The sequence below is a fragment of the Sinohyriopsis cumingii genome, unplaced genomic scaffold, assembly GCF_028554795.1.
Source record: "Sinohyriopsis cumingii isolate HCF-2022 unplaced genomic scaffold, ASM2855479v2 utg001176l, whole genome shotgun sequence".
In the NCBI taxonomy this organism is placed as follows: Eukaryota; Metazoa; Mollusca; class Bivalvia; order Unionida; family Unionidae; genus Sinohyriopsis; species Sinohyriopsis cumingii.
Window position 1 is genome coordinate 3940444 of NW_028315968.1, and position 23822 is coordinate 3964265.

The 23822-nt window shown below is 35.0% G+C and overlaps 1 protein-coding gene across 1 annotated transcript in view; it reads right to left on the reverse strand.

The window, feature by feature from the left end:
• The window catches only part of LOC149772791 (sodium- and chloride-dependent neutral and basic amino acid transporter B(0+)-like), a 41814-nt gene extending 20684 nt beyond the window's left edge, over positions 1-21130 (reverse strand). The window contains exons 1-5 of the mRNA XM_089947277.1: positions 20977-21130; positions 4819-5020; positions 3610-3741; positions 2786-2913; positions 972-1156 (exon numbers count right to left, since the gene is read on the reverse strand). Of these exons, the coding sequence (XP_089803403.1) occupies positions 972-1156; positions 2786-2913; positions 3610-3741; positions 4819-5020; positions 20977-21006 (677 nt within the window). The 5' untranslated portion in view covers positions 21007-21130. The remainder of the gene's footprint in view (positions 1-971; positions 1157-2785; positions 2914-3609; positions 3742-4818; positions 5021-20976) is intronic.
• Positions 21131-23822: the final 2692 nt, after the last annotated feature.

Here is a 23822-nt window from a genome sequence, read left to right on the forward strand (position 1 = left end):
CCAATAAACATCTTAAAACCCTACTGTATTTGATGTTATGGAACACACGGTCAAGCGCAACAAATTGGCGTGATCAGCACAAATGTAAAATATCTTGGGTACGCAAATTCTTGTCAGATGCCGAGCATTTGTTACTCAGTCGTTTGAAGTTCACAGTAACTTGATAACATAGATTTAAATTGTATATTAAATCACATGATATCATATATCCACTCATACTCTGTAGTACCCACTGACACCAGAGACATGTAAACGCATTTCTCTATTTATTAAAGGGTATATTAAGACTGATTCAATTTGAATAAAGAATTGGTGACTATTGGTCAAGAAGTGCTTTGAAAAGTTGACAGTAGAAAAGATTTACGAACGCTGGACGCAGGACCGTAGACGATTTACATTACACTTCATTACAGTCAAGAAGGAAAACAACAGTTATCCTCGATTTTTCATTCCGGAATTCAGTTTTTCAGTTTTCTTCTGCCCAGTTGTTCATCTGCCGAAATTGCCTAGGTGGGCACATATATTCATAAGATGTTGTAGACAGTCGAGAAGCAAACTGATCTTTTGTGGCAAACTCGGACATATTGTTAATTATGATTAAAGAAATGGAGTTACCTCTAGAAACACAACTATGGCGGGGTGGTATTATTGTAGGATCATTTAGGAAAAGAAAATAAGCTTAATTTGGTAATCTTTTTTCTTTTTTTCTATCTGGTTTTATGACATGTAAGACGTCACTTTTCTTAAAATATCTGATTCATTAGTTATGAATTGGGCACATGATTTTGTTAAATGATGTCGAAGCGATTATGGATACATCCAAGCATTTAATGTCGGATCAAGCGGAAAATTTTCATCAGCTCTGAATATATGAAGATGCATATAAAGTAGAGTTGAATACTGTTACGATCACGTGAATCATATATATTGAGTATTCGTGTTCAAATGAAATCATCTATTTTTATACTCACTAGAAGTATAATTCAGCCACTGCAGTTGGATTTCCGGTATAGCTAACGTTAGTACAGTTGACAAAAGGATAAACATCAATCGTTGCATTTAAAGTACAGCGACAATCTTCAGTAATGTTTTTATCAGGATTACAGTATCTCAACGCCTTGGTTGTCTTCTCTACACATCCAAACTGCTTCCATTCCTGATGAAAGAAGCAATTATTGAAGTAATCCAGCTAAAAATATGCTTACAGCACAAAAACTTATTTCTCCTTCTTTCCTCTTCCGGTGGGTTGTGTGTAATATATACAGCGATAATGCTGATGAGTAAAGTTGAAGATTCAGCTAAATTAAAAATGCATGAAGAAAAGTTTGTAAATGTTTATAGTTGACAAACATGTCTACAGTCGGATTCTTTGTGTAGAATTGAATTTCATATTTTAGAAGATTCATGAACTCTTGAAGCATAAAAACCCATTACATAAAAATAAGTTACTGCATTTGTCCGGGAAAATATGAATGAGCTTTGTTCTGAGTAACACTGTACGACCTTGAGGTTGCAGTATTAGTGCGAACAAAAAGGAGTTCATATTTTCCATACAAATGCAGTATCCCTTATCTTATATACTCATTTCGCTTTCATACATAACGCTTCATAATAATGGAATATACTGCAAGAAACAAAATAACTGAATTTATGCTGTATTCCAAAAAAGTACAAAACCGTTCATTTATCAATAAACAATAACAATAATAATGCGCACATGGTCCCGCTAGCGTAGTAGCGCGCGCAACGTTAGTATAAAAGAAAATTCTCGTTTTGGTCTACTTAAAATGGAAATTTAGAGTCATATTGTGAATGAATGCGCATTGAATGGAACTTTTCCAGTTGGTTTCGAAGGGTGAAATTTGTTTTCCTGTTGATCCAAATAATTCTGCTTTTGTGCTTATGAATGACTAGATTTATTGGGTCAGTTCTATGCAGTAACAATAATGTGATTTCATTTCGAAATGTAGTCGAAATTACAGTGCAATGAAGGCATGGATAAGGTTTTCAATGACGTGGGTCATGCCGTTCAGATTTGCAGAACTTTCTAAGACAGTACATATTGAGGAAATTCAACATGCCTAAATGTAAGTATATTTATTACCATTCTTATTACAAGCTAAAAATGACATGTTTATGCTATTTCACTTGCATGTTCGCTGTTGGTGGAACCTCAGCTCTGAGCTATATGGCCTGTGCGGTTAGCCTAACATTGTAACAAAACAGTTAAACAAGGAAAATTGCAAAGCAGCTGTTGTGTGACAGTTCACTTAGCCAGCGGAAATAATACTGTTTTGTCGTCTTGGCGTACTGGCTAGGATACTCATAGTTTCTTACAATTGCCTATTTTCTTGAATTTAGTATTTTCACTGACTTCTGAAATGGTACGTGCCTGAAAGATATGCGATAGTCCTTGGTCTCAATATGCTTTTCTATGCTACTACACGAATCTGACAATGTAAATTTAACTGACAAAACAATTAGCATTTAATAAAGCACAAATATTATTACAGCAAGCAAAAAGCAATCATGAACTCACTAGTATATTCATTACTAGTGTTAAGAATTAATAATGTATTGTTTATTATTTTCACATTTTTTTTATTTAAAGAAGGCAACCAGCAACTGCATATTACTGTGTTGCTATTCGAGGGAAACTGTTATGTTGAACAAAATAATGTTTAAATTCACAAGATCTATTTGACTCTTTTTATGTGAGAATGTATTCAGTTACATGCTTACTCGCTAATCTGACAGAAATCATAACAACTGAAAGAATCCAAACCTCTTTACAGACGGTCCACGGAAGAGTGCCCTGCATGGAGCCAAACATGTAATACAAACAATACGCCATTATCACGTTGTAGTAAATTGCTACGATGAGGGATATAATAGCTTGGGAAATTCCAATACCTGAAATAACAATAATAATAATAATAATAATAATAATAATAATAATAATAATAATAATATCATAAGCTACTACTACTTCTACTTTACTACTAGTATTAGAACAACCCATTTTAAATATAACCAAAAGCTTCTACGGTTTTATAATGTGGCACCAAGGGCATTTAATCCCATTCATAATACGGAAACCAGATAAATCTTAACCATAACATAACTGCAAATCGAAATGAACAATAATGTGCTCTGGCATAAACTATCGTTTATTTTAATGCTGTTTTGATGAAAGAAAAAATTCAAAACTAGGTGAAACGAAATATGCACTGTTTACATAAATTACAATAGACTTGAATAATAAAAAAGTTGAGAAATCCTATCGTTTGAGCATAATGTATCTTTCTGACACACCAAGAATATACATTAGCTTGTGTTATTGCAAGACATTTATATGTCATATCACAATATGGCATATGTTCGTAATATTTCTTGACTTAGTATATATATATATATATATATATATATATATATATATATATATATATATATATATATATATATATATATATATATATATATATATATGAGTTAATCAAAATCTTTATAACAAAGTGTCAGTCAGACATGCACTTGTAATTTAATATGTACGGTCGCATGGTGATTTTACTGAGATAAGAATGAATTGTGCTCATCATTCAAACATACCCTTGCCACTTGGATTCAGAGCCCATACCGTTGTAGGCCCCTTACCAGAATACTGTCCTAATACTAACTCCAAGAAGTACATAGGTTTGCCTATCAGCAGTTGCAGGATAATGTAGGCAACCACGAAAGCCGCTGCAAGAAACAAACAAATGTATTCCCATTATTTGCTCAAATTATTATCATGGTTTCTGACTTCAGAATAAAATGTATACATTCATTTCAGCTAACATGTATTTGTTATACATACGTCATTCTGCAGAACGTGGTCATAAATGATGAAACCTCTGTGTCTATGTTTTGTTTTCTTTTTCAATTTCTTTTTCTTTTTGCGTTGTAATACCAGCGAAGGTTAAACAATTCTATCACGTGAATGTCCTTCTGCAACATTTAAAACTAATCATTTGATTATATGTCTCCTTTGCGTTTTAATCATAATTTGTACTATCGTACTTGTTAGACTGAAGTGCGTTTTCGTCATTCTGTCGTCGTTCTTTTGTTTAATGGATCTACATTTTTATGTTGAATGCATCCGAATAATTTGAAACATTCAGTTTCTATGCTTATCAAACAGAGACTTTCATACATTTTTGCGCAATAGGGCAAAACGTATTTCAAAAGTGACAGTAACAAACTAAGGATGCGAAGAAACATCAAAATGAAAATAAAATACCCTTATCAATACTTGAATATTTTACAAAATTAGGGTGAAATCAACATTTCGCTTTACTTGTCTGGTAAATTTTATGTCTATAAACATGATATGCACATGCAATGTGCAAACAGAAATATTTAAAACATTACGGCCGTAAGAAAAATATAGACGAAAACTCTAAAGTTCATAATACAGGTTGCATGTTCCATTAAGTTGTCCACACACACACACACACACACACACACACACAACCACACACACACACACACACATTTGATTTGTTCTATAAAGATGAAGAAATCTTTCAACAGCATTGCACCTTAAAGTCTAGTTTTGTGTACATTATAAGGTTATTGGTTTGTGTATAATAGAAACTGTTTAATCGATTACAACTCCAAAGTCATTTTTAATCCATTGAGTCCTTCATCGATATGTCTAATTAAACATTTTCTTAATAGAACATAATGAAGAAGAATTTTATGACGGCTATATTTATGCTTCATATAAAGTAATCACTAATTGTCTGGAGAAATAAGTTTAAATAATATGTTACTCACCTCCTCCATTTGCATAAGCCAGGTAAGGAAATCGCCAAATGTTGCCTAGACCTACTGACAATCCTATACAGGACAAAATAAACTCCCATTTATTAGCCCATTCTCCTCTCTCCTCCACTTCCGGTTTGTCGGAGGTTTTCTCGTCATAGCTTGTACCATTACTTATATTTGATGTGCTGCCATTTTGAGTCACACCACCATTCTGTAACAAGCGAAAATGAATATTACCGATGACACAGAAATCGACACAATCGTCAAGAACAAATCTGAAGAATCATCATTTACCTGTAAAATATTAATCCGTATTTGCATCACTATATCATCAGACTGTGTCATGCATAACTGATTTGAAGCAAATTTAATGTTTATAATATATTGATATACGGTATTAATTTGAACTTTATTTTCTTTATTAATTTGTACTATATTTTACATATTAATTTGTACTATATTTTCTATATTCATTTATACTATATTTTCCATATTCATTTGGACTATATTTTCCAATACAGAATTGACCGTAATTGTATAGTTGTTTTAATTTATTTTAAAATAAATTTATTATTATTTATTTTTTGTATTCAGTCATTGATTCCAATTTCATTTCATACATCTAGTAAGAAGGCCGGGAAATAAACTATTGAGCATATAAGAAAATGAATGAATATTAAAACAAACAAGTTTCAAATTAAAAAATTACAGGATGTACAAAATCAATATAAAACTTATTATCGAAATGCATTATGCGTTTTGGACATGTCTTAAGTTTTTTCCTCATCTTTTGTCAAGAGTTGTAATTTTTAAAAAAAATTATTTTAAAAAATGAAGAAATTGTATATGGCAGACATTGATTTGCATTGCTAATGGACCAGTATCTATTTGGGTCAGTACCTGGACCCATAGATGCGGAGGAAATTAGTTCTTTAACACAATGTCACCATTGTGTGGCTGCTTTTGGTCACCTATCAATCAACTTACACACGTTATTAAAAAATCGTTATAATTAATAATCATCTTGTTCTAGAAAAGCAATTCATACACCGGTATAAAGAGCACTATAAGTCTCGCGGACAGAGATCCGGTTACTGTAGACCTCTTTGCATCATATATGATTATGCTGGTTTCAGTAATTCTAGGTAATTTATTACAGATATGGTTTCTGTCTAACATTTCTTTATAATGCTACGTTAGAATTGATAATTTTTATATTCTTTCTTCTCTTGAAATTCTTCATACATCTGTAAAGATGGGTTAGGGTGTTTTTTGTATTTTATTTTTTTGTATCATATTTTGCGTAAGAAGCATCAATCCTATGTGACCGCAATTCCCGCGGACACTTATGTATGCACATTTGTAAATCTATATTGACTTTTGCAATATTCCATAAAATTGTTTCCTGCAGAATTTCCTCATTGGCCAAATGTTTCTGAACGGTAACCAGATTGATCACATATTGCCCATCCCATCCATAAAATCCCACAGCGTCCATCAAACTGTGGGTCCCATTATTACATAGACGCTATGGAATATCACGTTCATTCCATTTTGAGTGCCGTATGGAAAATTTTATTGCAGTTGGAAATGTAGTAGAATTTACAGTACAATTTCGAGGTGTGTTAATCACGTTTTAGACCCCATATCGTAGCTTATGTAATTCGGACCTGCAGAACTAAGAAAGTACATTTTGATGAAATTCAAGGCACAAAAGTTTTCCATACGTTTACTGTGGAAGCCGGATAAGTACCGAGAGTCCTTCAAACCAGATACGTAATTTGGAATGGAAACAACTCAATATGGTTGAATCAAGACTATGAAATTGGGGTATTTCCCTTTCCCCATAAATCATTTCTAATAATGCGATCAAGAGCAATATTAGAACATCCAATCCCAAACGTTTAACTGCTGATTCAATTTTATCTAGGTCTCATTAGTGAAGTTTAAACATGAAAGAAATATTTTTGCCTAAAACATTGAACAAATCAGACAATGGCAGCAGTTATGCTTGAAAATCAATATATTACAATAATATAATACAAGTATGATGGGTAAAGTTTTATAAGAACGAAAATCCCTGACTGCTACCAAATATCAGCATGCACACACTAACATAAATGGTGCGCCAAGTGGCCGATGGACACAAATCGACCACTGCATCACAATTATGTCCGCGTGGGTTCGAGTCTAGTGTTCGAAAATTTGTGTATGTGATGAAGATTACCAGTTGTTTCCCGTGGGTCGGCAGATCTTTCCGGGTAGTATTTTGTCACAGCATTTAATAACACTTACCACTGTGTCATAAATTTATATTACACGTTATGCAATACAATACTGGAAACATGTTGGTCTTAGTCATCGAAGAAAAGATGTCGATCAAAGTTATATAAGAAACTTCATCGAAATTGTATTATTAACATGGTGAAAATATAATTTAATACGTAAATCGACAGAAACGTTCCCAACACCAATATGTTTGCACAGACTGGGCTGCTGAGGAGAAAGAAAACGTTTGATGATTGCACTCAAAGAGACCATGAGATTAGTACTGCATCCATATTTATGACATTATGTATGATTATGAATGATAAAACCATGTTTTATAGGTAAATATTTAGCTAGCTAGCTATTCCAAATGCGAAATGGGAATAAATGTATGTGTATTTATAAAACATGCAAACATTTTAACTTGTTTGAAATTATGAAAGAAAGAGGAAAGCTTACTGTTATATTTCGAATTTGATGCCATTGGACTGGAATTCCAATTTTAAATCCTGTTGAAGAGAACGATGGCAATATGAGCCTTTTGCGACCAAAACCGCCATCATTGGCAAGTACACCAGCTTTGGAATACCGCCATCATTGGCAAGTACACCAGCTTTGGAATATCGCCATCATTGGCAAGTACACCAGCTTTGGAATATCGCCATCATTGGCAAGTACACCAGCTTTGGAATATCGCCATCATTGGCAAGTACACCAGCTTTGGAATATCGCCATCATTGGCAAGTACACCAGCTTCGGAATATCGCCATCATTGGCAAGTACACCAGCTTTGGAATAAACTTTGTTTCTTGCCATAACATTGTATATTCTTTATTTGATTCATTAAAAGGTTTACTTAATTTACTTGTTCCCATGATGCCACAAGGATAAAAAGATCCTTGAATAAATGACAACAAATTTTAACCATCTATACGAGGGATTCATGAACAGCATGGTGGACACCGTGCAGAGCGCCTTTCGTCTCGACACAAATAACTTAGTCGCACATTGTGACGACCTTTATTCGTGGTGTCCGCCGACAAGAAACTTCTTCCTTAGACTCGTCTGTCGAATGAGTACGTACACCAGGTGTTCCTGTGTATCGAAATGTATCTTCTGAGCAAATTAAAGAACCAAGGATTCTTTTCGAAAAAGAGTGGGGTACTATCCCAAAAGCCTTTGTATCCTTCTCTTTCCTCTGGGGCACTCGTAATAACTGAAATAATGCGTTGCTGAACAACGTTATTCATCTATACATATTGTCAAATATCGTGCACTTACTTATTAGATACATTGCTCAACTTACACTGAAAAACGAAAAGGTTGTTGAAAACCTTTCACACTAACCTGACAGTATAACAGCACATAAAATAATTTTAGACAACCATTTTCATTTCCATTTGAGTGAGATCATTAATATAATAAAATTTACTGGCAAATAAAAATAGCGCATTCCAAGATGTAACTCAGCGTATTTATGTTGATTGCAGAACATAATGGTTCGATTTAAGACTGGATAATGAAATATTTAACCCATACTTGATTCGGTCACATGAAAACAAAAACATAATTCTGTGATTTCTATTAATGTGCAATAATCATGTAGCACCTTATACATAATATCCAAACATGGTATTTTTACTACTGTTATACATTGTATGTATGTGCCAAATTAATATTTATAATGCTTTCGTCGGTAATCATCACAATACATTCAAGATAGCACGTATACAGTTCATAACTTATTTGTGTATATACTCAGTTTCAGAAGAAAGTAATATTATCTGACAAGAAAAAACAGATAATGGAAATGCTTTAACTGACGAACATGTTGATAAAATTTAACTTTTAAAACATTTCATAAATGAGTCTGAAAATTTGTAATAAATGTGAAATTGTTTTCAGTACTTGTCAACACTGCATTAATAAACTATGTCGTCACAAGTGCAGCGGCAACAGCTGGGCCAAGCCAGGGACACGTGATAAAGGCTAAGTGAATCGATAATTTTCCTTCATTGTTTTTATTACAAACTCAAGAAGTCGATGGGCGTCATTCCAGTCATAAACATGGGATTGTCTGAGAATGTTTAACAGAATAATTACTTTTATGCTATTTTGCTATGTATACCTTTATTATTATTTAAGCTTCTTCCATGATTGCAGATTGGACTATAATTTCATGGTCATTGATTAACAAAGTGTTTACATGGCGATTTTTTGCCCATAACTGTAAGTTGTAAATAAGACATATCAGTCTGAATTCCGAATATTCTAGAAAGAAACGTGTCTACAATTTGATTTGAGTTCCGAATATTCTAGAAAGAGACGTGTCTACAAAATATTCTAGAAAGAGACTTGTCTACAATTTGATTTGAGTTCCGAATATTCTTGAAACAGACTTGCTTACAATTTGATGGAATTTTTCTTTAGAAAGACTAATATCTATGCTTAGCGGGGATGTTTACGAAAAGGGATTTGGTAGAATAAAATAATTAATTTGTTTTAAAATCAGTCTATTAGAATCCTTTACAGTTGCGTTGTTATTCGAGAAGAATTATTTATCGAAACAAATCACTGGAATTACTAAGTGATCATTAACTTGGGACTAATATATGCTTTAGAATTATTGTAAAGTCATTAAAAGACGTTTCTTGTTTCATCATTGTGGCATATCTGTACATTAAAGACTTTTGGAATTCAATAAGAACACTACATTTTTTGACTTGTGATAGAATATTTTCAGTCGCATCATTCTCCAACGCATCACAACAGCTGTGGACGGTATCCTACGCCAGGAACAGGCAGGCTTTAGGAAGGCAAATCCTGCATCGACCACATCTTCCTTCTGAGACAGATCCTTGAGCAATCCCATGAATGGAATGGATCCCTTTATGTGGTCTTTGTGGACTTTGAGAAGGCCTTCGACAGCCTGCACCGAGCCTCTCTGTGGAAGATCCTACGACACTAAGGCATCCCCCAGAAACTTGCTAACGTCATCAGGTCCCTGTACAAGAACTTTGAGTGCAGAGTCATCCACAACAACCTACTCACTGAACCTTTCAAGGTGGAAACCGGAGTGAAGCAAGGATGCATTCTCTCGCCGATCCTCTTCTCACTGGCCATTTGACTGGATCATGCGCCGCACCACAGAGGGCATGAGGCAAGGAATACAGTGGACGCTGACCTCAATGCTGGATGACCTGGATTATGCCGACGACATCGGGTTGCTGGCAAGCAGACACCAGGATATCCAACAGAAGACACAACAGCTGGTACAGACGGCAAGCACAATAGGTCTTCGAGTCAATATAGGGAAGACACAAGTCTTGAGAAGAACACTAGAGTGGGCGATCCAATCACCATCAACGACCAGCCTCTGCAAGAAGTAGACGAATTCACGTACCTGGGCAGCAAGGTCGCCACGGATGGAGATTGCACAAGGGAAGTCACCACAAGAATCAGCAAGGCCAACCAGGCCTTCGCAATGCTGAAGCCCATCTGGAGGACAACAAACCTCAGCACCCACACTAAGATCCATATCTTCAAGAGCAACGTGCTGAGCGTCCTTTTGTACGGGTCAGAGTGTTGGAAGACCACTGCTAACATAGAACGCAAGCTCGAAGTCTTCCAGACCATGTGCCTGCGACGGATCATGAGGATCTTCTGGCCAAACATGATCTCGAACGAGGAACTCCGGTACAGAGCGGGTGCAAGCACCATCGCTGAGACCATTGCAACTCGTCGATGGAGATGGCTCGGCCACGTCTGCAGAATGCCCCCTGACTCACTACCAAGGGTGGCACTGAGATGGACTCCACAGGGGAAAAGGAACCGTGGCAGACCCAAAGAGACCTGGCGCCGAACCGTGGAGCGAGAACTCAAGACCAGAGGCCTCACCCTGCAGACCGCCCCCATAACAGCAGCCAACATACCAAATGGTGCTCCCTTGCTGTCGCCTCAAGCACCAGACGGCGCAGAGAGGATTGATTGATTGATTGATTGATTGATTGATAGAATATTTAGGATTATTTTGGATTTAATTCACAATGCTATAAGTGTCTCTAAAATATACACTTTGTAACTTAGAGCGATAAATTTTACTTAAATTGATCGTTTTACCTTCTTGTGTCTTTTATTTAGGACATAGAGTAGTAACAGAAATCAAGCGCTTGTCTGGGATCTAACTTTATTCAAAGCACATCGGAGATCTTAAAAATTGTATTTAAATTTTCAGTCAATTTTTTGTCAGACTTTTCATTGACCCTGGTAAATACTTTTATTCCACAATTAGAAAAAATCCCAAGTAAAACAAGCAACCATTTACAATGTCATCTAATTGAAAAGAATTTTGTTTCACCTCCTACTCAGCATGTGCTAGACTCAAATAAAAACGTTTGAGCGTCTTGATCTTGCCAGACAATGTGATCTTTCTGAAGCAAAAGTATCATTCACATTGCCCAAAAGTAAAGAAGATTTTGCTTCATTAGTTTTGTGGGAAAGGAGCTTCTGGGTCTTAGCGCTTTGGGTTTGATTGGTAAGTATGTCTCTTGCTTTGATAGGAAATTAAAGAAATTACAAAACCAGATGAAATTGCAATTAGAAATGCTTCAGCGTCAGAAATTCATAATGGAAATGCAAATTCAGGAAGAGAGAAATAAGCAGGCAAATGCAAGTTCGGAGAGAGAGAGAGAGAGAGAGAGAGAGAGAGAGAGAGAGAGAGAGAGAGAGAGGGAGGGAGAGAGGGAGGGAGGGAGAGGGAGAATGCTGAAATGCTTTTGTTGGCTGAAGATTAAAGGTGGTGATTCTAATAATGTAGATGATGCCACACCTGTTAATTGGTTGGAAAACATATCACAAGCGTTTAAGGCTCCTCTGAAACCTATTCCTGCATTTGACGCACCATTTAACCGAAAATTTGAAGACTGTGTCGATCCCTTAATTAAGGCTAAGTAAGGAAACCAATACTTATTGACAATACTGTGAGAGAAATACACAGGAAAGGAGATTTTAGTCTGATGATAATGATCTGACTCTCTTGTCCATACAACAAAATCCTCTTTGGGTTAAATTATAAGGTCTTTATGCAATTGAAAAGAAAATAAATGACTTAAATTTTATAACTAAAACTCCGTGGAGGCGAAAACAGAAACAACTTTGCCATATAAATATCTTAAAGGATTATTTTGATACAGATATCACAATTAATTATTCAATCAATTTACTTGTACCTATTCCACAGAGCAATGATGAAAAACGATGGAATGTAACCCGACAATATGTCACCAAGTTAGACCATTTGAAAGGATTCTGACAAATTCTACTCAAGGAAAGATAAAAAGGCATTTCAGCATTTGCAATCGCAGATGAACTCTATCAGTAGAAAGTGATCACATTAGACAGGAACAACTCTACTTCAACATTCCAACACTTAATGGCAGCATCTTTTCTAGGTAAATATGACGCGTGCATCGACGACGTCTACATAGAACGATCACTTGTAAACCATTCGGAAAGAAATTCTTTGGTTGATTCAACGATGCAAATCTGACGGCTATTTCGGATTAAGGTAAATGTTGTTTACACGTATCGCATTTTTAGGACATATTGTGGGATATGGCCAAGTTAAACCTGTAGGAGTTAAGGTCAAGGCTGTATCTGAATTCCCAGTGCCTATTAGTAAAGTGCAACTGATGCGATTTTAGGCTTGGGTGGATATTATAATCAGGACTTTTGATAATGTAAAGGCCATACTTAAAAGTGTATCAGTTCTTTCAGCTCCAAATTTCATTTAATTATACAAACATTCCGTTGATGCAAGTCACGTGTTTGTTTGTGGAGTATTGATTAACGAAGATAAAAATGGTGTGCTATTTTTCTATAAAAAGAAATAAACAAGCAGCAGGGAAATTATACTGCAATCAAGAAGGAATGTTTGGCTTTGAGATTGGTTTTTCAATAATTTGAAGTTTATCTTAGTTATGCTCCTTCTCCTGTTATTGTATTCAGTGACACACTCCCCATATTTTCATAAACAAAATGTAAAACAAATATAAAAGATTTTTACGTGGAATTAGATGTTGCACAAATACAACATTGCCATTATGAACACCAAAGGAAAATATAATATGAGAGAAGATGCACTTTCAGGGGAATAGAAATACTTTATTGATTTATTTAGTGAATAGTTTGTGTAATTAAGCTGAGTATAATTCACGAGACATCCTCGTGTGTATTTTAAAGTAGCTGAGTAACAAATCCATTTTGATAAATATGTAAATGAAAGCTGTATTGTATAAATCTTTGTGTATAATGGGAGGTGTTAAGTATATATTGTGTGCCTAAATTGTGTCCATAATTGCAGATTAGACTGGAAGATAATGCTTGTTTGTAAATAACCTGTTTACATAGCTAACTTTTATCCATGATTGTAATCTGTATATAAGAGGATGACACAGCTTTTTGATGAAGTGGGGATGGGTATTAAAAAGGGACTGGTAAACAAATGATTTATTCCTGTTTTAAAATCTGTCTATTAGAGCCCTTTGCAACTGATTTGTGATCTGAGGTGTTTAATTTGTTAAAATGATTCATTGGAATTAATAAAAGCTCATTAATTTTGGACTAACGCATTAATTTTCAATTATTGTAAACTCATTCAAAGATTGGATTAGATCATTGTGGTACATCGGGACAATCAAGACTATTTGAATTCATTCGAAACATTCTTTATTTTTGGATTTATTTCACAATGCCGTGTCTCTGAAATGTACACTTTGTAACTTAGAGAAAAAAATTGATTGTTTAATTGATTAAATTGTTGGTTTCATCCTTTTGTTACTTAATTATATATATATATATATATATATATATATATATATATATATATATATATATATGCCCAGTGATTACAGCGTCCGCCTCGGATGCGGGAGGTCGTGGGTTCCATTCCCGGACGAGTCATACTAAAGACTTATACAAATGGTACTAACAGATAAGTCGCATGGCGCTCAGCATTAGGAGGTTAGTGTTAGGACTGGTCGACCTGGTGTTAAAATAATGTGACTGGGTGGGACATCCTGCTACATGTCTGCAGCATGATGCCCCAGTGCTAGACATCACTATAAACTGCCACACTGCAGACATCGTAGCGATATGACTAAAAAATTGGTAAAGCTACGGTAAAAATCTTAATCACACACACACTCACACACACACATACACTCACTTAATTTTAGACCAAGAGGTGTGACAGTTTTAAGTGTAGGGGGAAGCATTAAAACATATCGGCACTGGTGCATAGCATATCGACGAGTACAAAAGAGCTAAAATGATGGCGTATCTGAACCTCAAAGGTAAATGACCCTGTGGAAGAACACGGTCCAGTAATTATTAATTGTGAAGAATTTGTGTTGACAAAGAATGAAAATAGAAATCTTCATCTAATTAGATTGGAAGTCATTGTTTCAAATAAATGTAGATAATAATTTTTCACGGGTCCAAGACCATTGTAGCAAACTGAATATTTGGTATTTTATTTACTTCTATTGTTGGAACACTTTCTCTTCCTCTTCTTATTACCCGTCTACTTATTCCACTTCAATAATCACAAATAAGTATCTCCTACGTAAATTCTATAATCTTCACGCTCTTTTCAACATAAAAAATAATACAGGTAATGTATGGGATTATCGTGAAAATTTCAATACTTTTGCAAACTCAAGTAAACAGAACAAACCAGAAGAGCGTCATTTAAATCCTGTTTCTAAAAAGAACATTCGCGCGTTTACTTCTATCTTCTTTAATATGTCATATTACTCACCCAGTCAAACCTTTATTATTATTTACTTCTGTATGTTGTCCGGTCTGTGTCAATTCTCAGCCTGATAACAAATGTAGCATTGTCTTCGGCATATTTGTATTCGTGTTAATGCGGACAAATTGTTGACAATTCTAAAGGATGTAAACCTTCTAGAGTACAGATAAACGCGTTGTATGTCTCGTGTATTACTTCAACAACAGTAACCGTGTGTAATTTTAAAATGGACACCTGATATAGGCTACTTTTGAAATAAACAGGCATGGTTTCATCACAATAATGTTAGCAGAATAACACCAGTAATGGGGGTGTGTCTGCAACAAACTTGAAAGTCAGTGTGAAAGAGAGATGTTATTATTATTATTATTATTATTATTATATATATATATATATATATATATATATATATATATATATATATATATATATATATATATATATATATATATATATATATATATATATATATATATGCACAGATTTTAAAACATTATTGTGTGTGTTTAAGGACTCACGGTACTAATTCAACTTCAATAGTAAACATATAGAAACACTATCATATTCAAAATTCAATAACTTAAACTTTCCGGGTGCAGATGATGAGATCTATAATTCTCCATGCACATCTAACCTTGGTGCAAGCTTATGTGTGGAGAACACCATATGAGCCGCGGCATTTTGTTTACATACATGTGTATGAAACACATGTTATTGATTCTGCACCAAATGAATCAGGTGCTACTTTCATTATTGAGTACTCCTGAGTCAAGCCTGTAAAAATGCCAAAATTGCATCAGTAGAAATTTGTCTATATTTTTTTAAAATTACATATAGGATAAGTTCTCAAATGATATTTTTACTAAAATTTAAATTTTCATTATTAACCAATTTTGGACCACCAAACCCGTAAATACTCTATTAGTTCAGTTCATCCGTATAATTAGTACCGTGTTTCCTTAAATTAATCTGTCGTTTCGCACGAAAAGTGAGTTTCTGACATCTCCAGATTCAATAACAAGCATCACCTGTCTTAATACTCTGCATATCAGATAGAATTCTTTAGATTTCTAGCTCTCAACAATACTTTGCCCCAGTGTACATTTCTACGAAATCATTGGCATTGCTTGCATTTTTGCGTGTAATGAATGTTTGTTGGTTTGTTTATTGTAAATTAATTCTACAGTGGTTTACAGGGGCCTAAAAGCACTTCACGACCAAGTGAGAGAAAAAAATACTAACACCAATGTGAGACTGCGTTGCTTACTGCTTAGCATTGAACTACGTGTGACGTCACGATTCACTACATCATATCTAAATATAGAATGTAGCCCCGGCTTCGGGCAAACCTAATATTATATCGGGCTAGTACCATTATTTGAATTATAACATACCGTACTTAGAGAAAATGAATAAAGTAAATTAACTTTTAGCCAATATAATGAAGCAATACTTAACCTGATTGCTTTGTAAATACTTCTCTTTCTGCCTAACAACCTATACATAAGGCTGTTTTGTTCTATCCCTACATATCTTAAATACTACATGTATTTATAAAATAATTCTTGCGAATAAATGCACTAGATTACTTATATACACAAACTGTTACTTTAAGATCAATCATAGACTCGTTAATATTTTTTCTGAGTTTACTGTAATATTGTATTTTCAGCAGTTTCAAAATAAGATTTCTCTTTCATTTTTAAGAATAAAATACATTGTGTGTATATATATATATATATATATATATATATATATATATATATATATATATATATATATATATATATATATATAAGTAATTCTTTTCAACTAAATTCAGCTACAATAGCATGTGTAGAAATGCTGCGTACGAAACATCACGAGTCCAGGCCATTGATTCTTGGTATCATTTCTGTAACACATTTGCAATCAGACGATGAAGTTGCTTGTGCTCTAACACGGGAAACATTTTTACTGTCAGTTAAAGCATGTGGGGTGTTTAAGATAGAGTTTAAAAGGGTTACTTTGTTTTACTATAATCAAAATGGACACAGTTAAACAATTTTTATTATTACAATGTACTGTATTCTTGTTATTCATTTCCATTCAATACAGTCTCTACAACAACAGATTTTCACAACCATTATTCACAAGTCCCTCATGAATAACACACAAAAGTTATCCCTTAGATATAGATAAAAACAACAATACAGTTTACTGAAAGCTCTATCTTATGTTTGTCCAAACGCAATACAGCGGATGGCGCAATGCCTAGTGGGTAAATGACATCGTACAATATGTATAGCTCATAACAACGTTATTGTTACATATGTATTTACCTTTGCAAGGGGTAATTAAATGACCAAAACATGTTATTATATTGATCAAGTAACAAATGCTTATGTGCATTCAAATAAAGAATTTACGCTTCTTCATAAACCTTCAGCATTTAAACGTATTGACTGACAGTTACACTCCAATTATGCCAACATTAAACGGGGAGTTGTACTGCTTTGATATGTAAACGACCAGTATGTAAACACGATGTCGTTTGACCTGCTTTCATGTATGAAAGGAGAGACTTCATTATATGTACAAGGCCATGTTTGTCATTGTTCAGAATGTTTCAGGATAAAATCAATGAACCAAGACGTAGGGCATTGCCCCAAGCGTAAGAAATAGCTGTACCCATCTCTTCAGTACTATACGCGTATTTAGTATCAGTCCAATAGATCGTAAAAGTTAATGGAAATAGACTCAGATAAAAGATAAAATCTTGCTTATTGGTATTGTAGCACGCCATGGGTCTAAACACGGATTACAACTGAGCGAAACAAACACTACCAATCACTATGTGAGACTAGCTTGAGGTTGACGCTAGTTTTTTTTTTTTTAATTAAGCAAAGGACCACACATTCACTAGACTCCAATTTCACAATCATTTGCTTTTCTTGCTTCACGTTCGTATGATGTATTAGTACAAATTGCTAAGTCGTAGACTGGTATTAAAAAAACAAGATGCAAAATATATAAAGCACATAATTATTCCTATCTCAAACTACTGAATAAGTATGCGTGAAACTGTCCTGAGAAATCGTTATATTAATAAATTTAACAGAAGGCAATTTTTCGAAACTAATCCTTTCAACCACATGAAGATGGTTCAGTGTGAATGACAAATGTGCCTAATAACTGGCTAATAAGTCAATTAAAAACAATTAAAATTAAATAGAGGGGAAAAGGAGTTATAGGAAATTCGGACGAGATTTAGAACAAAGGCTTCTGAGGAAACATTCCGAGTGGAATAGGGCGTCACCCGAAGATTAGAGAGAGAAACGTATGAGAGCACGTAGAAATAGGAAGTTGTGCGAAGGCGCAGGGCCAGGAGAATAGACAATTTGTGCGAAGGCGCTGGACCGGAGAACGGAAACAAGGGTACCGGAAGTAACGACAAGCCCATAATTTACAGATGAGTAACAGAAGGAATACGGAAAGTAAACACTCTCACCTTTAATTTCGCGTGATGAAATAACTGGCAATTTGAATAGATATTTGTACTAAATGAAAGAAATTGTGTGGAAAAAAATATCTTCTAATTATTGGATACCATGAGATTGTTTATTAAATTGTTATACTTTTCACGTTATTATTTGTATATGTTATACATCTAGACCGTCGGCCTTGCTGACTGGGGACTCGGAGCTATTTAATCTTTTAATTGTCCGTCCTTCTCCGGTGTTAGTAATAATACCGTTGGGGGTACTTGACAAAATGTATTACTATCATATCTTGTTCCAAGAAAAGCAATACAATTTGCATAATTGAAGATTTTCTCAATATTTGACATTTTTATGCACACGAATCTAAAACAGTTCACGCAGTTGGTATTAGATATTTATGTTGCACTTAGCAGTAAGAACATGCCTCTGCGATATCGTAAGCATGTAAAACTCATCTGATTTTTTTAAACGTCAATGAATTTTTGTATTGCTGGATATAGTGAATGAGAATGGTGCAATATTTTATAATAATATCTCACCACGAATCAAGTCATTGGACAATAATCCGTTAGATCAGCGAAATGATCCTCTAAGCAGAGAAATCGTTGATTCAGTTAAATTGGAACTAGCCCGGCCTCAAGTGAATTGGAAGCGGAGGTTACATTACCACTGTACATTGGGCATGTGTGCCTACGGTCGGCGACCTGCTTTTATCCGTATATTAATAGTCCTGTTATATATAGTAAACGATGTTACCGTCCTCTAGGGAATACTACATAACTTTATTTCATTTAAGAAATGAAAATATACGTAAATGAAGATTTAATGTAAACAGTTAACAATATCGTTTACCAATTCGTGCATGAGGCAATGATCCTTTGCAAAAGACGTAGCAATGCGACCAAACTTAATTCGCCAACGAACCTGAAATATGTATATATGTTATCACACTGGAAATTAAGCAAGCTTGAAACGTATGTCTGTTATATATAATGTGTGTGTGTGTGTGTGTTCACGATAGAAATTATGCGAGCTTGAAATGTGTATGTCTGCTCTCTCTCTCTCTCTCTCTGTGAATGTGTGTGCGTGTGTGCATGTGTGTGTGAGTATGTGAGTATCTGTGTGTTCATGATAGGAATTAGGCGAGCTTGAAATGTATATGTCTGTTATCACGTTGGGAATTAAACAAGTGTGACAATATATTTAATTGTTGCCTAATTTTTCATTAAGTTTGATTGAATTACATTTCTATGTCAAATTAAGCATGAAACACAATCGGTTACAGGTATCTAGGGTGACAGAAATACAGAATCTTAGTGCAGAGAGGTGAAATATTTAACCATATTTAGCGAAACTAGTATTATTATCCAATTCTCGAATAAGCTGAAATAAAACATTCATATTTCGCACTTTTGAAGAAGGATTTACGATATTTTCTCCAGTTTTCACAAATTCTGAGCTTTTGTCACTACATTTGACTTCGTCCACATATCTTGCAACTTGATATAGTAACGCAATGAGGTCATTTAGATCTGTCATGAATGAATGCTCCAACTACGTAATGTACTAAATCATTATAAATGAACCGGATTTGTTTATCATGCAAGCAGATGTCGTTGTAAGATGACAAAATTTTTGTGTTCCTTAATTCCTCTATTAGAAGGAGAGGCTTGAGGCAGAAAGGTACTGATTGCACAGTAAAGGAGGAGGTAGAGGGGAAGAACAAGAAATATGATTACAATTCGGGTCATCATGATGACGTCTGTGGCGAAATAAATACAACACTTACAGTGACTGTTGTACCGATACATGATGCGATATCATGGAATATTATGACAATTTACCACCACATTCAGTGTCATGTACATAATTTAGAACTGACAGAACTGACAAGATATCCACAAAAGACCGCGTCATGTTCACAAAGTTTATTCCTCTAACGATATGTGTGCATTAATTGTATATGATAGCGTTTGTTTTGGCGAGGCATCTGTTTGTACCATTTTTATAACTCTTTGGTATGGCTCGGCCGGGGATCGAACCCACGATATTTCGCATCTGAGGCGGACGCTCTAACCACCAGGCCACCGGATCGGCCTTAGTAACATTTAAGTTTACGGCAGTATTATGATTGTCATCAAGTTATGTGTTATACTTAAATCACTACGCCATGTAATCTACTGTAGGAATAAAGCTAATAATGATAACGAAAAATGTATCACTAGACTCACTCGCGGTAATAACCAGTGTCTCCTCGCTATCGTGAAATTTTTTAACTTACTCATGTACTCAACTAAAACTTAATTTCCCTACTTGGAACTCTAACAAACCCTTTTCTAAGGACAACTTCTTCATTCTACGATATGCAGTGCCTCTTTTCAAATCATGGGTCTAATTTAATATATTTTCTTATGTTCGAATAATGAATGAGATATCGAGAAATGAGATGAATATGTACTTAACGTTAGTTCGGTATTTACAGTTATGCTCAGATGTAAATATAAATCATCGGAAAAACGAGGGCCTTCAGTTATAATAAAATAATAACTATTGTGCAAGCAACTGTTTTAAGAAAAACGCGACAGTTTAATTTAATGTACTTACTTGTTCGGAAACCTTGTACTTTGTAGGCATATCTAAATTTTACCGAGCGACACCAGGTCTTGCACACGCCACATCAGGTAAGGTCCCTGTGTTATAATGAGCTTTCTATGTGCTGTAAGTCTAAGTTACGCCAGGACGAGCATATCCTTTTAAACCAAAGGTGTGCGATGTGAGCGTGACGTCATCCAGGAAAGGATAGGTAGAGTATTCTGTCTTTTATGATTCTAATACTTAGGAAAACATTGCGAGAATGACCATATCAGCTTTCTTTCTTCCTTTTCTCTCTCACTTTCTTTCGTTTCTCTTTTACTACATTTATTCTTTCTTTCTATCTTGCATTAAAGAAAGAATGAAAGAGAAAGAAGAACGAATTCTTACATATTTGAATGTTTTGTTCAATTTCTGTCACTTATGGTCACCTTTCAAGTACTTTTCCTAATGCTTATATGTATATGTGCGCAGAAATTAAAGAAATTTAAATATCAATCATCAGAAACATATGGGGGGCCCCAGGTGGCCGAGTGGTCTAAAGCGCTCTCCGTTACGGATCACTGCCAGCTCACCTCTGTCTGCGTGGGTTCGAGTCTAGGATTCGGCTAATGTGGGTATGTGAGAAAGCTTGTCAGTAGCTTCTCGTGGGTCGGTGGTTCTTCCTGGGGTTTTCCCGGGTTCTTCTTCCACTATTAATACTGGCCGCCATGCATAGCCTATCGTGTGCTGAAAAATGGCGTTAAACCCCACAACAACAACAATCAGAAACATATGCCTTTAATTTTGGAGATAATAACTAATTGTTTTTTTAAGCAAGATAATAACTAATTCTGTTTTTTAAGCAACTGTTTAAAATGAATAATATTGATTTGATTTTTTTAAATTTATTTTTCTATAGAAACCTTGTATGTGCTAGGCATAATTAAATTTGACTGGATGGAACATTCTGTATTTCAACGTTAAGTTAAATTCAGACTAAATGCATGAACGTTGAGCGTGGCGTTATCAATGGATGGAAAGGTAAATGATTACGTCATCTTTCATACAAATAATGAATTAGGTTTAAACAACCTACCCATGTATTAAATGAGATTAACATGAATAAGTAGTCATAAAATAAATGTAACTCTCAGAATAGGCTGGTATTCTAGGATATGTATGTGTGTGTGTGTGTGTGTGTGTGTGTGTGTGTGTGTGTCGCAAAAGGAGATTAAAGGAGGCAGAAGTCACTGTTGTTCAGGTGGCTCTCTACAGTTTCGCATTTTGCATAGGTCAGAATTTTAAAGAAAAAGAATTTCCCTGGCTTTCCTGACTGGTTATACTGGCTTTTTAAAAAAAGGCCTTGCATATCTTAGATATAATTCAAAGAACCTTTAATTCCCTTTACTTTGGTGTATGATTGATGGGTGTAATATGGGTTATAGAGTATACAGCTTGGCCTTACTACAAAAAAAGTGCTAGCTCTACTTGGATCATTTTTACTTCCTGAACTTCAGAGGCAAATTGTATGAAAAAGAGCCGATAACTTTTTTACATTTAATATATGGTAATTCATTCATTACACTTTCAGAAGCTGGCATTGTATAGTCTGGCAAAATTAATTTTCCTATTTTAACAGTGGCTATGGATAGTGTACTTTATGCTAATTCAGGCTGATTTTTTCAGCACAGGGGAGCAGTCATTTTAGTTAGCGGTGTGCTTAGATCATGTACAATGTCCAAAAGTACAATATCCAAAGAAATATCGTCCACTTTACATTAATGCAGCATAGAAGTATGCCAACAGTCTCTCCACTGTGCATGTTTTAAATGCAAACAACTTCATCTTTTATACGCCACTCTCCTAAAAGTACATAATAACTGGTGAGCGCACCCTCAGTGTTTAGGGTGCAAGACTCGTGACCGAAATGGTACAGGTTTGTATTATACTCTCTGATCAGTCAGATCAACTACCGTGGCGTGTGTGGGCGAGACACATTATTCAGATTTCACTATTTAACCTACTTATGTGCTGTGCCGTTAAACACGAAATCAACCAACGTCGTTAGTTTGGGGATTTAACAATTAGAGTCAAGCTCATATTTATATAGTCAGCCAATGATCACGTGAGGGTATTCGTTCGTCATGGAATAGAGACGTATCCTTATCACTCTTTCTCGTTTCTATGGCAACACAGAAAAAAGATCAAAATGCTTCGGTTTTGAAACTGTATAAAATTACGTTTGTATAACATCGATGTTGTATCTAGCGGTAGTATCAGTAGTAATAGTAGCAGCAGCAATTGCAACAGTAGTGGTATCGTCTAAAGAATACTTCAAGTAGTGGTTGTTGTTAAAGTAGTGATGATGGTGTTCGAATGTTTTGGTGCTGTCGTTGTTGTTGTTGTGGGGTTTAACGCCATTTTTCAGCACACGATAGGCTATACATGGCGGCCAGTATTAATGGTGGAGGAAGAACCCGGAAAAACCCCGGAAAGAACCACCGACCCACGAGAAGCTACTGGCAAGCTTTCTCACATACTCACGGTGGCTGAATTCGAGACTCGACTCGAACCGACGCAGGTAGAGGTGAGATGGCAGTGATCCGTAACGGAGAGCGCTTTAAACCACTCGGCCACTCGGGGCCCCTGGTGCTGTCGTAGTAGTGGTGATAGTGATGAATATTGAAGGAGACTAATCAAACTTTATCAAGCATATTTTTTTTAAATATTTATCGACAACATATAAAATTAGAAGAGTGATGCATAAAGGTACATTAAATTTATATGATCCACTCATTGATTTAATGCCACGTTAGCACAATTTTGGTTAAATAGTGCCAATGTTAAAGTTTTGTTCCATAAAAAATAAAGGTAAA